Raw genomic sequence first — 18,550 nt, 5'->3', positions numbered from 1 at the left:
ATTAAGATATGTTTTACTGAAAAGGAATGTGTTATGTTGTGCTGGTTCAACACCAMATAAGGTGTTGTACGAGACATCCTAGCAGGCAAGGGACTCAGCCAGAGTCTCTGTTTGGACAGATAAGAACTAACAGTCTGACTAATGGTCCTCCTGAGGGAGCAGATTTAACTTCCACGAGGTCGGCCCAGAATCCTCGGAACTTCCAACACACACTCAATGTAAAACAGAGCCAGAAGTAAGATTCAGAATGCCATTGGTCAGATGTTTCCAATACACAACAGCAGACTGAAAGCGGTATAAATGCTCGAAGCCAGAAGCAGAAGACAAGACATTTTGGATTCTGAGATGATGAAATGAGATGATGAAAATGTAATATGTGATTCCGCAGATGTGCATTAAATGTCTTCCTGGTTGTCAGTGAGCCGGAGAGAATAGAGTTTGTGTATCGTCTCTTAATTCATGAGTTTAGCACCTTTGAATTCCTCCATAAGAGTAAACTTGCATTACTACGCTACTATAACTATATTCCTTGAAAATGGTTTCAAAACCAACATTATTATCGTTTCTGTCCATCAAAATTTATAACAGCAGCATATTTACAGATCCAGGCTCCATATTGTTCTCTTTCTGCCTGTAGCATCAGAAGTGGTGTTGGCGACCAAACCCTTTCGTTTTTGGGACAGTGTTGTGGTTTCTCCCACTACTGCAAAGACAATTAGGAAGAAAAAAAAAGGTTTTATGTAGCCTAAATATTTCTGTTTGCCAAGCGGCATATTTTGAAAGCAATATTCTGTTCTGGGCAAAGGCTGTTTACCTAAATGAAGCATTTGTCTCCATCATCACATTTTCCCATTTCTCACCTCAAATCATTTGAGCCAGACGTTGATATCTGCAGTAAAATGTAGAGTCTGGATCTGGTTGCAGGAAGATCTCTGGCCTAGTGAGTACTCTGAGGCTAAAAAAGGCTTCATGTGGTCTGAAAACATTGTTCTAATTAGAGAGCTGAGAATAATCTCTGCTCTCTCACATAAAAGAAACCATCAAACCTCAGTCTCTGACCTCCCACTCGTCTTCAACACCTTGCAGATCACCACAGAGTCAAAGCAAAACCAAGGCTGCCCTGGTTGGAAATTAATGAAGAAATCCGGAAATTAGTCAGCTTTTTGACTAATTAAAAAGAGGTTTAATTAAAAACAGATTCGCATATTTCATTCCTGCAAGCTTGTAATATTTAATTAAAATAAAATTAAGTTCTAAAACTGTTTCCACAATTCCAGTGAAGTTGGGATGTGGTGAAAAACAAATAAAAACTGAATTTTCATTCTATACTCGATGGAATACCCTCAAAAGACAAGATACTTAATGTAAAACAGATAAACTATATGACATTTTTGCAAATATAATAATAATATAGTGATATTTTTATGTCCGATTCAACATCCCAGCTTCATTGAAACTGGGGTTTTGCGTGTGGATCTATTTCTGCAGGATGCAGGAGACGTTGCTTCTAGTAATGCACTTTGACTTGTGCAACATTATCTGAGCCTCTGCACTAAAACGCAGCTGTCAATGTGAATCTCATTTCCTGAAGCTGTAGTACAGGGAAGTGCACCTTTCTGGCTCTTTGCAGGGTTTGCTAGTGACTGTTAAATGGACAGGATTTACATCATCCAGAGTAAAGAGCCCTTTACAACCAGACTCGCCTTTATCTATTGAGACACTTAAATGCATAATGACTGAAGATTACTGTGCAAGTTATTGCCTTTTCTCCATCACAAGTCAAACCCAAGCATACCAAAGCACTGAATGAGCTTGTAATTGAAGCTGTATTCAGTTCTCATTTATCATAGAATCCTATCTCAAAAACTTCCACCGATTCAGACATCATTCTGCGATTCACTCCTCCCCCTGCAGACTGAACCAACAATTTGAGCGACTTTCTGGTGTTTCTGCTGCCGACGTACCTCTCGGTGTAGAGGAACCTCTTGGGTCAGCCAGAGCTTGAACCGAAAATAAACCAATGATGAAACTAAGTGTTTTACTTTAGCTTCCTCTAGGTGAACTAAGAGTGTTTTCACTCCTGATAGTCTGGTGGACTCGGTTCGATTGCAGTATTTGTTTCACTTTCACACTGCGCTGGGTTAAACAAACCAAACCAGACCTGTTGACCTCCTCGCCTGTGGGGGCGCTGCAATAAGAACTACTGAAGAAAATGACAAACTCAGAACACTACTGTGAGCGCAACTTCCTTTATGACGAAATGTAAACAAAACCGAAGTGGCGTGAGACTTTAGCGATTGTAGGATTTCTCCTTTGTCTTTGGTAAAAAACCATTTCTTCTATTGCCTGTTTATTTAGGTTGCATTTACCCAGAATGCAATGAGCTAAAGTTCATTTCCTGCTTTTGGAGTGGTCTCTGGTCCACTTGGGATTCACATATGCATTCAAAATGTGCCAGAGTTCACTTCAACTGAACTGAGACCGGAGTTTGCCTTTTTGGTCCTGAGAGTTCGATGACGCATTCACACCTCTCCTGACGTTACGGCGCCCTCTACAGGACACTTTAGGCCGTTTGCTGTTCACACAGGAGATCGCATACAAGTCACACATATTTGGAAATGTGAACAACCAGGTAAAATAAAAAAGTCAGATTTCACACAAACAAATCTGAATTGAGCATTAAGACAGCATCTAGTCCTCCACTGCTCATCAAATCCAGCTAAGAGTCGAATCTAATCCAATTAAAAGTAAATCTAATTACAAGGAAACTTCCAGTTTTATGAGCAGCCTAAAAGTTGAGCCAATTAAATATGTTTTGTCTTCAAGCTAAACTCAGCTGATGAAAACTGAAAAACATCACAATATCGACTAAAACTATTATAAAATTGGATAACTGCACAGAGAGAAATGTTGATTTTGTCATTGATTATTGCCTTTTAAAGCCATCCCTCCATTTATCATTGGGTGAGAGGCGGGGTACAAACTGGACAGGTCAAACGACCACACACACACACACACACACACACACACACACACACACACACACGTTTGTGTGGCTATCTTTGTAGGAACTTTCCATTCACTTCCATTCATTTCTGCAGCCTAAACCTTACCCTAACCGAAACCCAAACTCAATTCACACCTTAGTCCTAAATCTGACCCATGACCCCAAAACAGCGTTTCCCCTTGTGTGCACCAGGTTTCGCGCAGTGGGTCCCCACAACATAGTATGTGTCAGGAAAATGGTCCCCACAAGGTAATACAAACAAACGCACGCACACACAAAGAGACACACACCTAATGATAATTTAGAAACACCAGTTAACCAGTTTGTGGATTGGGGAAGGAAACGGGAGTACCCATAGAGAACCCCTGAATGAACATGCAAACTTCATGCAGGACTCAAACCCTGAAGCATGTCAGAGAAACAGACCCTGGACTTGAATAACTGCAGAAAAGCCTTTCTACTAATGATTCATTAGGATGAGATAGTGAGTTGTAACGGCAGCCGTAACAAATATTCATTTCCCTCTGAGCAAAAATCCATGAAGGAAGGATCAATAACAGCTCGAGTGCCGATATGATCATACGTATTCCCATCATCGTTTGGTTGAGTTTAGTTGAATTTACCAGGTCATGGCTGTATCAACGTGCTGGGTCACATCTTCCTTTCTCTCCTGAACATTTTATCTTTCATTATAATTACGCGCAGCCGAATTATCCGCTCCGGTTTTGATCAGGAGCCTCCCTCTGCTGGCCCATTTTGCCTTTAAGGCGAAAATCGTTCCATGTCCGGCCTCTTCCCGCCTCCCTGTTCCTCTGTCTCGGCTCTTTCCTTTCATCATCCCTCATCCTCTGTATCATTGATTTAACCTCACTTTGTATGACTGGCCTCAAGTCCCAGCAGACCCTCCTTTCAGGACGATATATGATTCAACCCTCGACTTTAAGAGGGGCTCACCGAGCGGCAGGAAAAGGACAGCCTCTAGTGGCGCACGAGGAGCACTTCAACCAATTCGGGTTTGTCTTGGAGACATCGACACGCTGGAATGCACATAAGGTTCTCTGAGCAATTTCATAGATATTAAAGACGAGCATCTGTCAAGGGAAGCTATAAAAGCAGAATCGTTCTGTTTTCTAAGCTCCATATGCTCGGCTCGCCTGCAGCATGCTGTAATTTACGTCAAATCGAATCAATCCGAGCTGAACATCCGTTCTGACATTAAAAACACATCAATATGCATGTTGACCACATCTGCAGACAGGCTGATGCACACCTGAAGCAGACGGGATGCCGAACCAGCCGCCCCCAAAGCAAACACCGCCAAACCTTTTCCACATGCCTTTCCACACAAACCCGTTTTATTTTTGATCTTTAAAGTTCGACTTGTTCCTGTTCTTTTCCAGGTCCAGTCATTAATAACTAAATCAGCACTCTGGATTTCTGACCCATGAAAGTGAGGCTGTGCAGCTCTTAAGACCTCCGCTTGCATACAGTGGCGATGCGTGACGGATAAGAGGAGGGAAGAGGAGTTTTGCCTAAAAACATGAAGAAAAACAGACTTCAATTGGCTCCCCCCTCCCCCTCCTGTTGCCTGCCTCTCCTCGCGGTGAAAACGGCTCATGAAGAGGCCGGATATGAATTCATTTTACGCTGAGATGAAGTTATTAATGCCCGCCATCTGTTATCGTCAGCTAGCTGCCAGACTGGAAGCGCCAACGCAGAGGACTAGCAGCACCAGTTGGGAGAGTCGCAGACGTCAGTGAGGCACATGACGCCACCTTGTTATTGATGAATGGCCTGTTTTCAGAAATATCTACAGTCTGGAGTGCATCCACTGAGCCCCAGCTCTTCTGTTGATGACAAAGCAGGGAGGCAGAGGAGCAGAGAGCTTTGATGAAGACTATTATTCCTGTTTTGGAAATTGTAACAAGGAGCTAATTAAGTTCTCTCGTTGTTTTGTTTGAATGTTATCGACTCATGTTGTCTCCTGTTCATTTACTGGAAGAGATTTAAACCGAAATGTATGAATATATGTGATATTGCAGACCTGAGGGCCGTTTTTGGACGTTTGGAGTAAATATGTGGGCAGTTCAAATGAAGCTGATGCTTTTAGAATAAAATTTTCAGTGAGAAATGTAGCAATTTATTTATTTATTTATAGGACTTCTGCATCCTTGGTGCACTAGACAGCATTCTCACAGATCCTTCCTCCCAGCAGCTGTAAAACTATCAGAGATTTTATAGACTCTTTGACTGATGGCATCAAAATGTTAATATTCAATTTAATAAATTAATACATCGAACTTTTTCTCTGCAGCGACAAATATCCACCGACTCTGACCCCAATAACTATATACAAACAATTAAATGACTGCACTTAAGCTATGAACGATTCGCCTGCTGTGACGTAAAAACACGATAACACAACTTCCTCACGCTCTGCATGGACCTGAATTGTGGGTAATCAAATGTCACAAGCGGGGCTTGCTGCAGGTTGTCAGTTCTGGACATTTAGACACTGGTATAGCGTCGATCTGGAGGATAAATCTGTACTCTGCTGCCACACAGGAAACTGGAAGTATAAGCACCACTTCAGCCAAAGTTTTGAAATCGGGGAACATTTCTACAATATATGATTTACTTTTGTTATTTTAAGGGCAAAATTACTGTGGCTTTGAAATGCAAACTTCTTCAACAAATCATTAAACACAACTTTAAACTAAGAAAATTTTGTAATTGTGCTTAATGTGTCTTTGAAAATTTGTAGTTGTGTTTTGTACAGTAAAACAATAATGATTTTTATCAATCAATCAATCAAATTTTATTTGTATAGCACATTTCAGCAGCAAGGCATTTCAAAGTGCTTTACATAATTAAAATAAAAACACAAATAACCAGTGAGAAAGAGAGAGATAAAAAAACAACTTTACATCATTAAAACGTCGAAAAGAAAGAAGAAGAAATTAAAAACATTAAAGACATAAAAACATGGAAGACATCAAAACCGGCACTCTAACCCTAATTTAGCCATAAKCAACTCTAAACAGGTGRGTTTTAAGTTGAGATTTAAARSCWCYCAGTGTTTCAGCTGTTTTACAGTTTTCTGGAAGTTTGTTCCAAATCTGTGGTGCATAGAAACTGAATGCTGCTTCTCCTCGTCTGGTTCTGGTTCTGGGGATGCAGAGCAGAACCAGAACCAGAAGATCTGAGGGGTCTAGACGGTTGGTACAGTAATAACAGATCTTTAATGTATTGTGGTGCTAAACCGTTCAGTGATTTATAAACTAACATCAGTATTTTAAAGTCTATTCTCTGAGCTACAGGGAGCCAGAGGAGGGACTTTAAAACTGCTGCTATGTCTCCATCTTCCTGGTTTTAGTCAGAACAGCAGCAGCATCTGGATCAGCTGCAGCTGTTTGATTGATTTATTAGTCAGACCTCCTATGGTGTTCATTTCTTTTAATCAGAACATACTACTTAATAACTATACAGTATTATTTATCATATGTTATAAATTTGTCCTTTATGTAGAATCTTAATTTTATCATTTAATTTTCTTTGCAGCTTTTCGGTGAATATGTGCTCCCACCTATGCCAACGCCTCCATTTTCCTAATGTGGAGTAATTTTACTCTAAAATTGGAAAAATAATCATGCTGGGCATCACCTGATTGGCCATTACAGTCTATTTTCTGCTGCATCACTGCTGGCCCCTCCACCATGTGCACCTGGTTAGGACCGCTAAAGCTTTTTTATATAAATAAACCACAGCAGCACCACTTCTTCACGCCGCTGGCTGCATAATTCATCACGTGGGGGGGCAGCAGAGCATGTGCCTGTGTGTCATGTTTGCTCATCATGAAGCGTTTGGGGACACGTGGATGAGGGAGAAATTAGCTGGATGAGAGATCTGGAGCTGGAAGCCAGAAACCTCCTAACAACAATGACGGTGAGACGTTGTCAGCCACAGACAGACAGGTGGGAGCCTTCCTGAGCGAGTCCACATTTTTCATCCTTCCTCTTTTATTTCTCCTGGAGGAATCTGACAGGATTTTATCACCGCTAACTCACATCAGATGTGCAACATTTCCAGATGTCACGTCGAATCAAGAGCGCAGGCTGACGACTCTATCCTCCCAGCGCCGTTATTGATTGCTCAGAGTATTTACTAATTAACACGAAACAAGGCGAATTCTGTTTCTGTAATCAGATAGAATTAGACGAGCAGCAGCAGCAGCAGCTCATTACGCTGAACTAATTAGGACCAGTTCATTGGGACCAGCATACAAAGAGTAAATACTTTTGTTTGCAGGGAAACACAACGGCTGGTTAAAGTATCTTAATAGCATCAAATTCTGTAAGGACACAACAGATGCTTGGCCTGTGACCAGAACTGGCTGCTTTTCAGCTTATCTGGCTTAATACACGTCCAGATTTCTGCTTTTCTGCTGCAGCGACAGCAGAAAAACTGTTTATTTCAGCAGTCTGAGCCTAAAGCTACGTGATTTTAAAATTCTGAAGCTTTTTGAAGGGCAATTCTGCAACAAATCCACAAATAAACCATTTTTACTGCACCCATTACTAAACAGATGTTACGCAAAGTTACATATAGACCTAAGAGAAAGTATTTTTCACCTCATGGATTTCAACTGTTGAGCCTTTTCTTGTCACGACTAAATGTTCCAGATTAAACACATTTTAACATTAGCCAGAAAACATTTACTAAGAAGAAAAAAATCTGTCCAAATCCACCTGGCATGTGAAAAAATACATCATTCTTCGTCCACATGAGAGAAAAAGTCATTTCTAAACCTGATGAAACTAAAAAATGTTTGGCCGTAATTAGGATGCACAATACCGGGAAAACATGCAACAAGCGATAATATTTCTTACAATAAATAAATGTTTGGATAGTATATCCCCTTCCGCTCTGGGTTCATAGTGAGAAAAAGCCTGGAAAATGAAAAACCAATAAAACTTGTGAGAAAAAGTTAGAAAAAAGGAGTAAATTTACATCACAAAACTGACATTTTAGATTAACCTAAAAATGTTGCAGTTTCTGAGAACTAAAAGACTAAAACTTGCTGTAAAAACTGAAATCTCAAAAGTTTTCTAGAAAAAAAAAGTGAAATTTTTGGAAGCTTCAAAAGTCGAAAACCTTCGGATTCATTCAACTCTTGAAACTCAAAAATTTCCTCATTTTCTCTAGAAGATTTATGACATTTTCGGCAGTAATTTATTCCCTTTTTTCTATACTACAAATACAGAGTCGTAGGTTTTAGTTGCACTACGGCTGAAAATTTAAATTTCTGTTTGGTGAGAAAATATACGTTTTCATAAACCACCAAGTTGCTCCAGGTTGCACTGAATGGAGACTTTCTGCTCCATGTCTGGTTTCTTCCGAGTCTTTCCAAAAGTGTCGGATACGATAGGAACAGATTAACAAAACGAGCCGCACAGATCCCGACTCTGCTGTTTACATTTGCTCAAACGTTTGAAGCTCTTTGTCGCCGGTTCTGAACTGGTGCTGAGGACATCAGTTCAAGGAGACAGCTGCCTCTGCTGTGGATGTTCCTGACAGCAATGCTAATCTTCTAGTTTGCAGGAAAAGGAAAGGCGTGCAGCTTTAGCGGCAACACGCCCGTCTCTTCTGCTCAGCGGCATCTTACTCAACAGATCAGATGGAGAACGATCGGAACAAAACGTCGCCCGTTTCCGTCTTCCAGCTCAGAGAAAGACGCTGCAGTCAGCCTGAATGTGAAACCTGCTCCATTTAACAGCAGGCAGCTGGATCTGGATCCTCCCAACATCTGAATCACCTTCAGGAACCACAGAGACGTTCTGCATGCAGCAGGTTTCATTTGGTCCCACGGCGCCACAGGCAGGCCTTCGCAGAGCAGGAGCGAATCCTTCAGCAATGAACTGGAAAAACATTCTGGTATGAAGCAATATCTGGGCTAAAACCGATTCTCATGACTTATTTATGACATAACGTTCCAGAAAATACACCCACTATCTGCTGACTCGGTTAAAAAAACAGCTTAAAAACCCATAAAAGAATGTAATATGAAGTGTTTTGTCTCACAGTCCGCCATGTTTATTATTTTTCAGATGGTATAAACCCAGAATCTGATATTGTGTTGCTTATTAACTTGTCCAGCTCATAAGTCAAAACCCCAAAGTAAGAAAAAAACAACCTCCAAGGTTGTTTTAACTAAACCCAACAAAAACTGACACATTTTCACTAATTGAAATTAAAAAACTGTAATTAATAGAGAAAAACTAAAACTGTGCGTTTACAAAACTAACTAAAACATACTAAATCATAGATAACATCCTTAATTTTTGTGTTTGTGAATCTATTTATTATATTTTTAACCGTTAGGAAATTGATTTTTCTTTTTTTCCTCCCCACAAACAGTTTCACGTCAATTCTCTGCAAATTACGCCGATCCATGTTCCCCCCGCAAAATGGCGACCAATCAACACATGCCTAATAATCACAATGCAACACTTTAGTTCATTTTCAGATGCGGAATTCAAAAACATGAACGTATTTTCAATCTATAACAAAACAACTACTAACTCTAGAACTAGAGAATATTTATTTAAATAAAAACTCAGGAAACCCAGAAAACACTGAACACCATCATGAAAAACCCCAAAATACCTCAACCCTTCTCAAAGCGAGAGTTTATCTTAATCTCCTCTTTTGATTTCGCTCCATTTATTCTTCTTAATGCAAAGACTGGGAGCAAAGCCATCGTTAGGCAGCACACACACACACACACACACACACGCACACACACACACACMCACACACACACACACACACACACACACACAGAGAGAGAGAAAACTCAAAATGACAAATCCCATCTCCTCGTGTGCCCAAGGTGCGATTCCGGGCCGGATCCCTCCCGAGTCTCGTTATGTCGCTGCCGATCGGAGTCGACGCAAACACGGGTTAACGGATCCGCTTCCTGTTCCAACGCCTCTGCGGAGACAACGGAAATCCTGCAGATGTCCCTGCGTCCTGCGCTAAACGTCTCTATAAAACCACCAGCTTCACATCACGTTACTTTTAAATCAGAAGTTGGAAAACGAGGGTGGAAAAATCTGATGCATTTCATGATGATAAATCCACATAAAGAGGGGTTTGATTAAAAATTAATGAGTTGTTCCACCAGCCTGGAATTACAATCAAAGCGGATTTGAGCCCGAGATCACTATCAGACGTATCGGCAGACAGGGATTACGCCAACAAAGGATCAACAGAGGCGATAATGAGAGAGAAAAACTCCTGTCTGGTCTGTTCAATTCATCAGACGGCGCAAAGCAGTAACTTATTACAAGATCATAAATACAACCAAGACACCTGATATGATAACGATGTAATTCTCTACTTCCACTGCAGCTAAAGCGTCACATCTGTGATCAAAACGACTAGAAGACTAAAAGTCCTTGAAGATGAGTGGAAAATAGACCTCAGTTTACTACAAAAAATGATCAATAAACAGTTTATCTCTTGACATCTGACCCTTTTTACGTTATTTTCTCAACAAAAGCAGAAGAAATTGACTCAAAACTGTTTACTGACCCTTTGCAACTACGTCACTAAATCATTCAAGGCGCCATGATGGACGTAGGAAGTGAGGGAGGGGAGTGTTGAACAGAGCGACTGAAATTATTTTCCAAAAGTTGTTTTTGCCCGTTTATTCATGGCTTCTGTTTGTTCGAGTCGAGCCAATTTGTCTGTGAACGTAACTCACCTGGTTGGGGATCACAGACGGCCGTATGTAAAAAAGTTGAAAACAGCTAGCTTAGAAACCGACCCGAACCTCCCCCCTCCTGACGTGTTGATTAAATTAACGGCTTTGTCTGACTTCACACCACATGATTTATGAAACGGTGTGAAACGGCGTTTCCTCTTAAACCGGAGCGGCATTAAAAACATTCAGAAGACGAGATGCTAACCAGTTTTTTTCCACATGCTAGGCTACATGAAGGTGCGGCACTGTCTCCATGGTTACGGCGTGTCTTCTCGACAACGCGATATTTGATACCTGTCTAATCATGCTTACTTATAATGTAAAGGTACGAATGGAGAATGGTTTTCCGTCAGTGGGGAATCTGTACAGGCGATGTCAGGTATCCTGATCGTGTTTGTGGAACTAAAATTCACAGATTTCCAAAATCTGAAACGGAAAGCCTTGCTCGGATCAAAGCTTGTGCTCAACCGTCATAGGATCAATAAGAACAAAGTGTCTGCTGCTGTAAGTATTATTGTTTTGCTTTCTTTGTGTTTAGTGAATGAAAAAAATGAAGTCAATAATAAACACATCCATTATGAAAACCTTTTAGCCAAGTACAGCATAATGGCAGTACCGATACAACATCCTGAAGCCTGTCAGTTACAGCCTTACGTTAGCTGAACAGATCAATATGCAATGTGTGCCGTATCTGACATACATTAAAGATTTTATTTCACCTGAAAAGGCTTTTTACTAAACTGTAATCGTGTTAGCCACGCTAGCTTTTACTAAACTGTAATTATGTTAGCCATGCTAGCACCGAGTACCGTGTACAAGTCCTAGGCACACTCAAACATTTGCCAACAACAGAAATCACTGATTTCAAAAGTAACCCTCAAAACCATGAATGCCCGACTCACCCAGCCTTGCAAGAACAATAGGCATCAGTGATCTTGTCCACAGCTATATTTATGCTGAGGGTCTGAGGATCTGCTGTTTTTCTCATCGATCGGTAGCATTTAGCTATGACAATGCTGGAGGCATCGCGTGGCTAAAACATCTTGATGTCGTCCAAAAAAGATGACATGAACTTGTTGGTTCCCTTGTCGTGGCTGATATTTTGTGAAAATCCGGCAGAAATGCTAAACTAATTGACTCAGAAATACTCTGCAGAGAGTCAGTAGAAATGAAAGACGCCATGTTTATATAGGAGCTAAGCTCCGCGAGGCTTTGTTTGTGAGACATGAAGTCACATGGGACTTTCGAGGGGCGTTTCTGGGCTGAGCTTGGTAAGGGGCATAGAAGCGGTTTTTGTCACAGATGTCTGTTTTTGACCAGCTTTAAAGAAGGGGATTGGTTGTTTTAACGTCCGTCATGGCGGAGTGGGCGGAGTTCTGAGAGCGTGACATCACGTGCAAAAAGACAATAGATGTAGGAGTTTTGATCCAAAAGAAAAAAAAAGAATTACAACTTAATATTGATTTAGGGTTAAAATATTGATCTGATTTTTGCTAACCTTAGACAAGTTTCAGCTTTGTAAAAAATTATGAGTTTATGGATGAAAAATAGCAAAAGTCTTTCACTGTGAGGCATTTTAGGAACGTTTCAGAGCTCTGTTGCTTCCATTTTGTTTTTTCTTTTAAAAAAACATGAATTCCCCCGTTTCTGGCAGAAAAATTACTTTTTTTTGGACAATTACTCTCTGGTTTTGGATGCTATGCAGCTGAAAAGACTTTTATACTTCGGGGCATTCGTTATGATCCGTAACCATAACAACAAGGTGGTTAACAACTGGGAGAAGCTGGTTAATATCACAAAAGCTACAAAAAAACCTCAACTCCCGGGCAACATGCGATCACTGGGAAACATTTTATGAATAAACGACTCTTCATAAAATAGAGAACGTTGTTGTTTTTAGCAGTAGTCAGTGTTTTAAGACAGAAGTTCCTTCAGATTTGGTTTTTTGATTATAAATCAGATTGTGCAGGAGTCTGGGTTGAGGTTAAAATAGTTTCCTTTGGTTTGTTGTTTTCTGCGTTATGCTTCACTCTGAAGCTCCTACTGTTGTAACAACTCATGTATTTTATATATATTTCAAATAAATAAGATGTTAGGAACTGTGTTGTGATAAAAAGGGATGCAATTAACTACTAAATAAAGAATACAGACTGGAAAAAGGCCATTTGCTTATAGAATAATGCCGTCAGAAAAAGTAATTAAGTCAAAACTGCATCCAAGATTTAAAAAATAACACTTTTGTCTGTACATGTTTTCTACCCAGAACTCCTTCAGCGTCGTATTTTTAGCTTCACCAGATTTAAATTCTGTACATTTTCTCCAGAAAAGCTCCTTTTCTATCCAGTTATTTATTGTTTAATCCAAAAATATATCAACAGATCAGTTCTGTCACTGAACAGATGTTACATCAGTACAGATGTTACATCAGTACAGATGTTACATCAGTACAGTTACATCTTTAACCCAGAAAAGGATTATTTTAGTTTATTAGTAATATCAGAAATTGTGGCGTACGCACCATTTATTATACAACCCAGAAATGGAATCAGAATTAGAATAACTTGGAATCCAGACTTAACAGGAACAGTCACTGCTTAGTTTATATTACTTTTAACCCAGAAAAGGATTTAGAACAAACTGAGGATTGTGGAGTCTCACTTTAACCCAGAAAAGGAATTAGATCAGTCACTCTTTAGGTTATTTTATCAGAAACTGTAGAGTTTCACTATTTAGAAATGGAATTAGATACTTAGCAACCCTGAACAGCAGCACTTAGTTTACAAACTTTAGAACAACATTAGATTAGTTTTCTTTCCTCTTTTTTTATTTCCTTTGGTTTGTTATTTTGTTTGTATTTCCTTTTAACTCATGTAAAGCACTTTGAATTGCCTTGTTGCTGAAAATGTGCTATATAAATAAAATTACCTTTACCTTTACTGATGTCAAGTTTCACATGTTGATGTTAAAAAGTATTTTCCTTTCAGCTGTAAATGCCTCTTTTGCTACAAATGTGCTATGTTGCATTTTAGGCAATAAAATGATTTTCTTATTTAAGAAAATAATTTCTGATATTTTATGAATACAGCTGGTTAAAAGAAAAAATGCACAATGTGCTAATTTTTTTTATCCAATTAGTCGTCAGAATAACTGGATTCTAAAACACTCCCTGGTATTTTCTGCTTATATCTGCTGTTGCCACAAACCAAAACAGTTCTCTCTCTTCTGGTGTAAATCCTACAAAAATACAAATAAAAATCATTTAAAATTTTATTTTAATTATCCTAAAACCTCACGGCGGGTTTTACTGTAAGACTGGGTTCACACTGTGTCGGTTTTTATTTTCGATCTCCAAATATAAACGACTTGTATGCGATCTCCAGGGTGAACTGCAAACGTCCTGAAAGTGATGCGCAGAGACCGAGAAGAAGAAAGTGCTCAGTATTTCCTGGCCCACACTCCACTCCAGTAGGTGGCAGCATTGCACATCAATACGTTGCTTTCCAACCGCCAAGAAGAAAAAGAAATGCTCAGTTTTTGCGGAAGTAAGTATGGATGCGAACGGTGGAACATATCCTACAGTTTTAAAGTCGTTGTTCGACCGGAATCAGCATATTAGCGATTTAATCCTCATCATCGTCCGCCATCTTTGTTGTTTGACGTTAGTTAAGCATCAGTGACGTTTAGGTCGGATGAATGCGACCAGTGCCGTCCAGACTCACATTTAAAACATCAGATAGGCATCAGATTTATGACCGCATGTCTAAGTAGTCTGGGTCGGATTCAAAAAAAATCTGATCGGTGTTCAGACTGTCATGAAAAGATCCGATACAGATCAGAATTGGGTCACTTCAGTAGCAGTGTGAACGCAGTCTAAACCTCACCCAGCAGAGCAGCTCTGGATGCTTCAGTAAAACAATCCAGAACTGGAACCTGCTCCTCTGCTCCGTCTCGTTCTGACCTCTCAGTGACCTTTAGCAGCTGATCAAAAACGATGAGAAACCAAGTGCAGAATCCCTTTTGACCCACTCCGGAGACGGGCTCTTTATCCCAGTGGGTTCTCATTCACGCAGCACGGTGTCACCGGGGTCCAGCCTCATTAAGGCCTAAACAGTGGGAAGAAGCCGAAGCTCTGACCCGGATCACAGACGTGTGCATGCAAAGCTCATTGATTAAAGCCCCTCTGAACCACAAACAAACTCACCACTGGATCTTAGCATCACGAATCCATCCTGTGATCAGCCCTGCACAAACAGGCATCTTCAAAAAAAACACTTTCTACTGCAGCACCACCCAGCTCCAAATCACACTTCTAAGCTGACCCGCATGGATTATACATCTCGGTTTGTATTGATCTCAGATCATGTTGAAGTTCTCTGCACCAACAAACACAAAGGCGAGACCGCCGGTCAATAAATCAACCTCATGTTAAATTCATGCGCACCTCAACCAGTGTTTTACCTTCTGCTCCCTTCAACGCGGCTTTGGAGCAAAGCATCTCTGGCCGCCGGCACCAGCAGCTCATGTTTGGGTTTCAGCATGAAACGTCTGAGAAATATTCAGGTCAAATCAAACGGCTAAAACAGAAACGGATGGCGATGTTACGTTTTCAAGCTAATCGGTTCAATGAAAACAAGATCTGTATTCGCAGTGTTCAGTTGATTTATAAAGGCATAAAAGCTGTTTTTAAATGTTAAACATTTGACAAGATTGGATTACCGTAGAAGTAGGAGGCATGAACAGAGGGAAAGAGTGACAAAAACTAGGTTATTTAGTAATATTTTTTGTCATTATTGTAATTAACAGAATCTGTAAAATCTTTAAAACAACTAAAATCATTAAGTTGCATCACATTTATTGAACTTCATGTTGTTTTAAGGTGAAGGGTCATCGTGTCCCTGGTCAGTCCCGTGGACATCGCCTATTACTCTCTCCTGCAACATTTCCTGTTTTTAGAAAAACTCTGAAAAACACTTACATGAGCTAAAACATTTAATATTTGTTATTTTTGGCACACATGGGGATAAAAACTGGGTCATCAGCAGATTAAACTGTTTGGATTCATCCGGATTTTTACCCCCATTCCTGAAACGGACTCGGATTTTAACACGTATATAATCATAAATTTTACCAATAAAAAGCTTCATGAAGCGACCACCGAGCATCGAGACGTAACCGACGCGTCACGCACTGACAGATAATCCCGCCAATTGAAGCGATGACGCACCGCAGTTTGACAACTTCACCTTTAAACGTCACGATGAAGATCAGACACATCAAACCCTGAACCGGATGGAAACGTAAAGAAACGCGGGGGGAGTTTCTTACGTCCTGGTCCTCGCAGCGGCGGCGGCGGCGCTGCGGCTGCAGCCGGGCTCGCTGGCTCTCCGCCGGGTCGCCGGCCTGCCCCAGGAGGCGGCTCGCCTCCGGGGGGTCCGGGAAGGTTCTGTTGGTGTTGATCTGACCGCTGAATCTCTGGTACAGAGACGCCATGTCGGACAGTTTGCAGCTCAAACGGGAGGAGGGGGGAAAAGAAAAGTTGGGGAAGTGGAGCTGCTCTACTTCTGCAGGCTGGAGGAGAAAGAAATGATGAGATTCCGGGATTTTAAGGAGTCAAAACACGCACCTCCATGCTTCCTGGTGGAGACGCTGTATGTCTAACACTTTAAAGATAAAAACATAAAATACAAGCGATGAGAATTTCAGCATGTGGGAAAGAAAATCCCGATCAGGAGAGAAAACCTCTTCTTCGTCCTCCTGCGCTGTGGCTGAGGGGAAGTGACCTCCAGGGACACAACCTTCACACTTTATACTGGAAAGGTTTACACGCCAAACTTATCGTGACTGCGCACTTTGAGGAGTTAACACGTCTCCATTAGTTTCTTCTCTTTTTCGCTTCCATTTGGGTCAGTGGAGGAGCGGTTGGGAGAGCAACAGTGCCCCCTTGTGGCTGAAACAGCGAACTGCCGCGGGTTATTCACAAAGGGAGCAACAAAAACAAGGTCAATCCGACTCAGAAAGACAAATTAATGATCATAATCTACGTTAAATTGATTATATTTTATATTTTAAAGATGCTATTGTTGATATATGTGGCCAGGCTTTAAGTATGAAACCATAAAAATTCAGAAAGAGGAAGAAATGAAGCTACTATTCATGTCTGTTGTGAGGAATTGATCATCCATCAGTCAAAATAAATGATCAGTCCATCCATCCAAACCAAGTCAACTTGACATCCATCAACAGACTTCAAAATGTTACAGGCCCCATTTAAATGATTAGTTTTGTTATAGGAAATACTCAGATATTTATGTAAAATCTCAGTTTATTCAACTTCTGGAAGATAAAGTGACTTAGCAGTTAAAAGAAAAGTAAAAGAAGTAAAAAAAAAAAGTGTTATCTGCTTGTTAAACTTGTGCAGAAAAAATGGAAGAAAAAGAAGAGTAAGTAAAGCAAAAAAATAAAAGGAAACAATTTAAATTGTAGCATTTATGGAGACTTCTTTTAGCATCTTGCGGTTTGTTTTCAGGATGAACTTTCTGTCATATCCTCCATTTTAAGGTTTCAATAAAGACAGAATGCTGAAATCTACTTCTTTTAATGCTTTTCCAGACTCTGGTTCCTTTCTGCTCGCCTCAGACAGACGTGGCAGCGTTCCCGCTCGCTTTAACGGCCTCTTTAAAGTCTTACATTATCCATAAAAGCTGCTCTTCCTCCTGACGAAGCCAGAGACTCGCGCCGAGTCGGGGAAAAAGGATTCGGCTCTTTCTGGCTGGAATCAGATGCAGAACGAGAGGAACTACCGTCTCCGACTGATCCATGAATTATTTAAAAACAGCTGAATGTTATTTTAACTTTTTATAAAAATGTTGGTGACATTCCGTGATTGGTAAATTTAAGATTAATGGCTTTAAAAGCTGTTTCTGTTTAGATAATCCTTTATAAATGAGGTTATAAACGTTGTTGTAATACTGAACACCTGATATGATCCACCTCAGTTTGATTTTAGTAATTTTGGTGAGAAAAATGTGGATGAAAAACTTATTCCTCACCAGGAAATGCATTTTTTAAGACCACATGTCACAAAAAAAGGTTTTAAAATGTTTTTTTTTGCTGACTTTTCAGTTGTTTTAGTAAAGAAAACAGGAACATTAAACATCCATTTGTCACAATCTAACAGAAAAATACACATTTATGTGTTTCTCATTCAAGTAAAGGTACTTTAACATACTTTTACTAAAGTAAAAGTAAAAAGTAGATGACTCGAGTAAAAAAGTATTCAGTAAAAAGATCATTTGATGTTTAAAAATTACAACAAATGGCAGAAATTAATATAATTAAAGACAGAAAAAATAATAAATCAGGCACTAGAAATGTTTCCAAATCAGTTTCTCTCAATAAAAACTAATAAAACCTGCAGGTTTGTGTCTGATTCTGGTGAGTTTTGGGTTGAAACATGTTTGTTTTTCATTCAGTGGGTAGAAAATGAAAGTTTAATCAAGAATAGAGATACTTCATAATAACGTTACTAAAGTAAAACTAAATTTTGTCAAAAAAAATTGTCATTTTAACGTCTAAAAAGGGAGAAAATGTTGCAGAAAACGAGGAATTTAGTTGTTAATTGTGTAATTCTTGGATTATCACTGGTTCATGTGTGGATGAAAGCTGCTGCGTCGGGGCAGCAGGGGGCAGAGCGGATCGCTCTAATACCCGGCCTGACGCTCTAATACCCGGCCTGACGCTCTAATACCCGGCCTGACGCTCTAATACCCGGCCTG

At 40.1% G+C, this 18,550-nt stretch overlaps 1 protein-coding gene across 4 annotated transcripts in view; it reads right to left on the bottom strand.

The window, feature by feature from the left end:
• The window catches only part of dpp6a (dipeptidyl-peptidase 6a), a 301,390-nt gene that overhangs the window by 183,614 nt on the left and 99,226 nt on the right, over window positions 1–18,550 (bottom strand). Inside the window, exon 1 of one of the 4 annotated variants that reach the window (XM_017301887.1) lies at window positions 16,101–16,363. The exons of the other annotated variants lie outside the window; for them this stretch is intronic. Coding sequence (XP_017157376.1) covers window positions 16,101–16,265 — 165 coding nt within the window. The 5' untranslated portion in view covers window positions 16,266–16,363. Of the gene's footprint in view, window positions 1–16,100; window positions 16,364–18,550 lie in introns of those variants that run through there. 4 annotated transcript variants of the gene reach the window in all.

The sequence above is a fragment of the Poecilia reticulata genome, linkage group LG20 (genome assembly GCF_000633615.1).
Source record: "Poecilia reticulata strain Guanapo linkage group LG20, Guppy_female_1.0+MT, whole genome shotgun sequence".
Lineage (NCBI taxonomy): Eukaryota > Metazoa > Chordata > Actinopteri > Cyprinodontiformes > Poeciliidae > Poecilia > Poecilia reticulata.
Note: the sequence above shows the minus strand (reverse complement) of the source record. Positions and strands in the feature narration are given on the sequence as shown.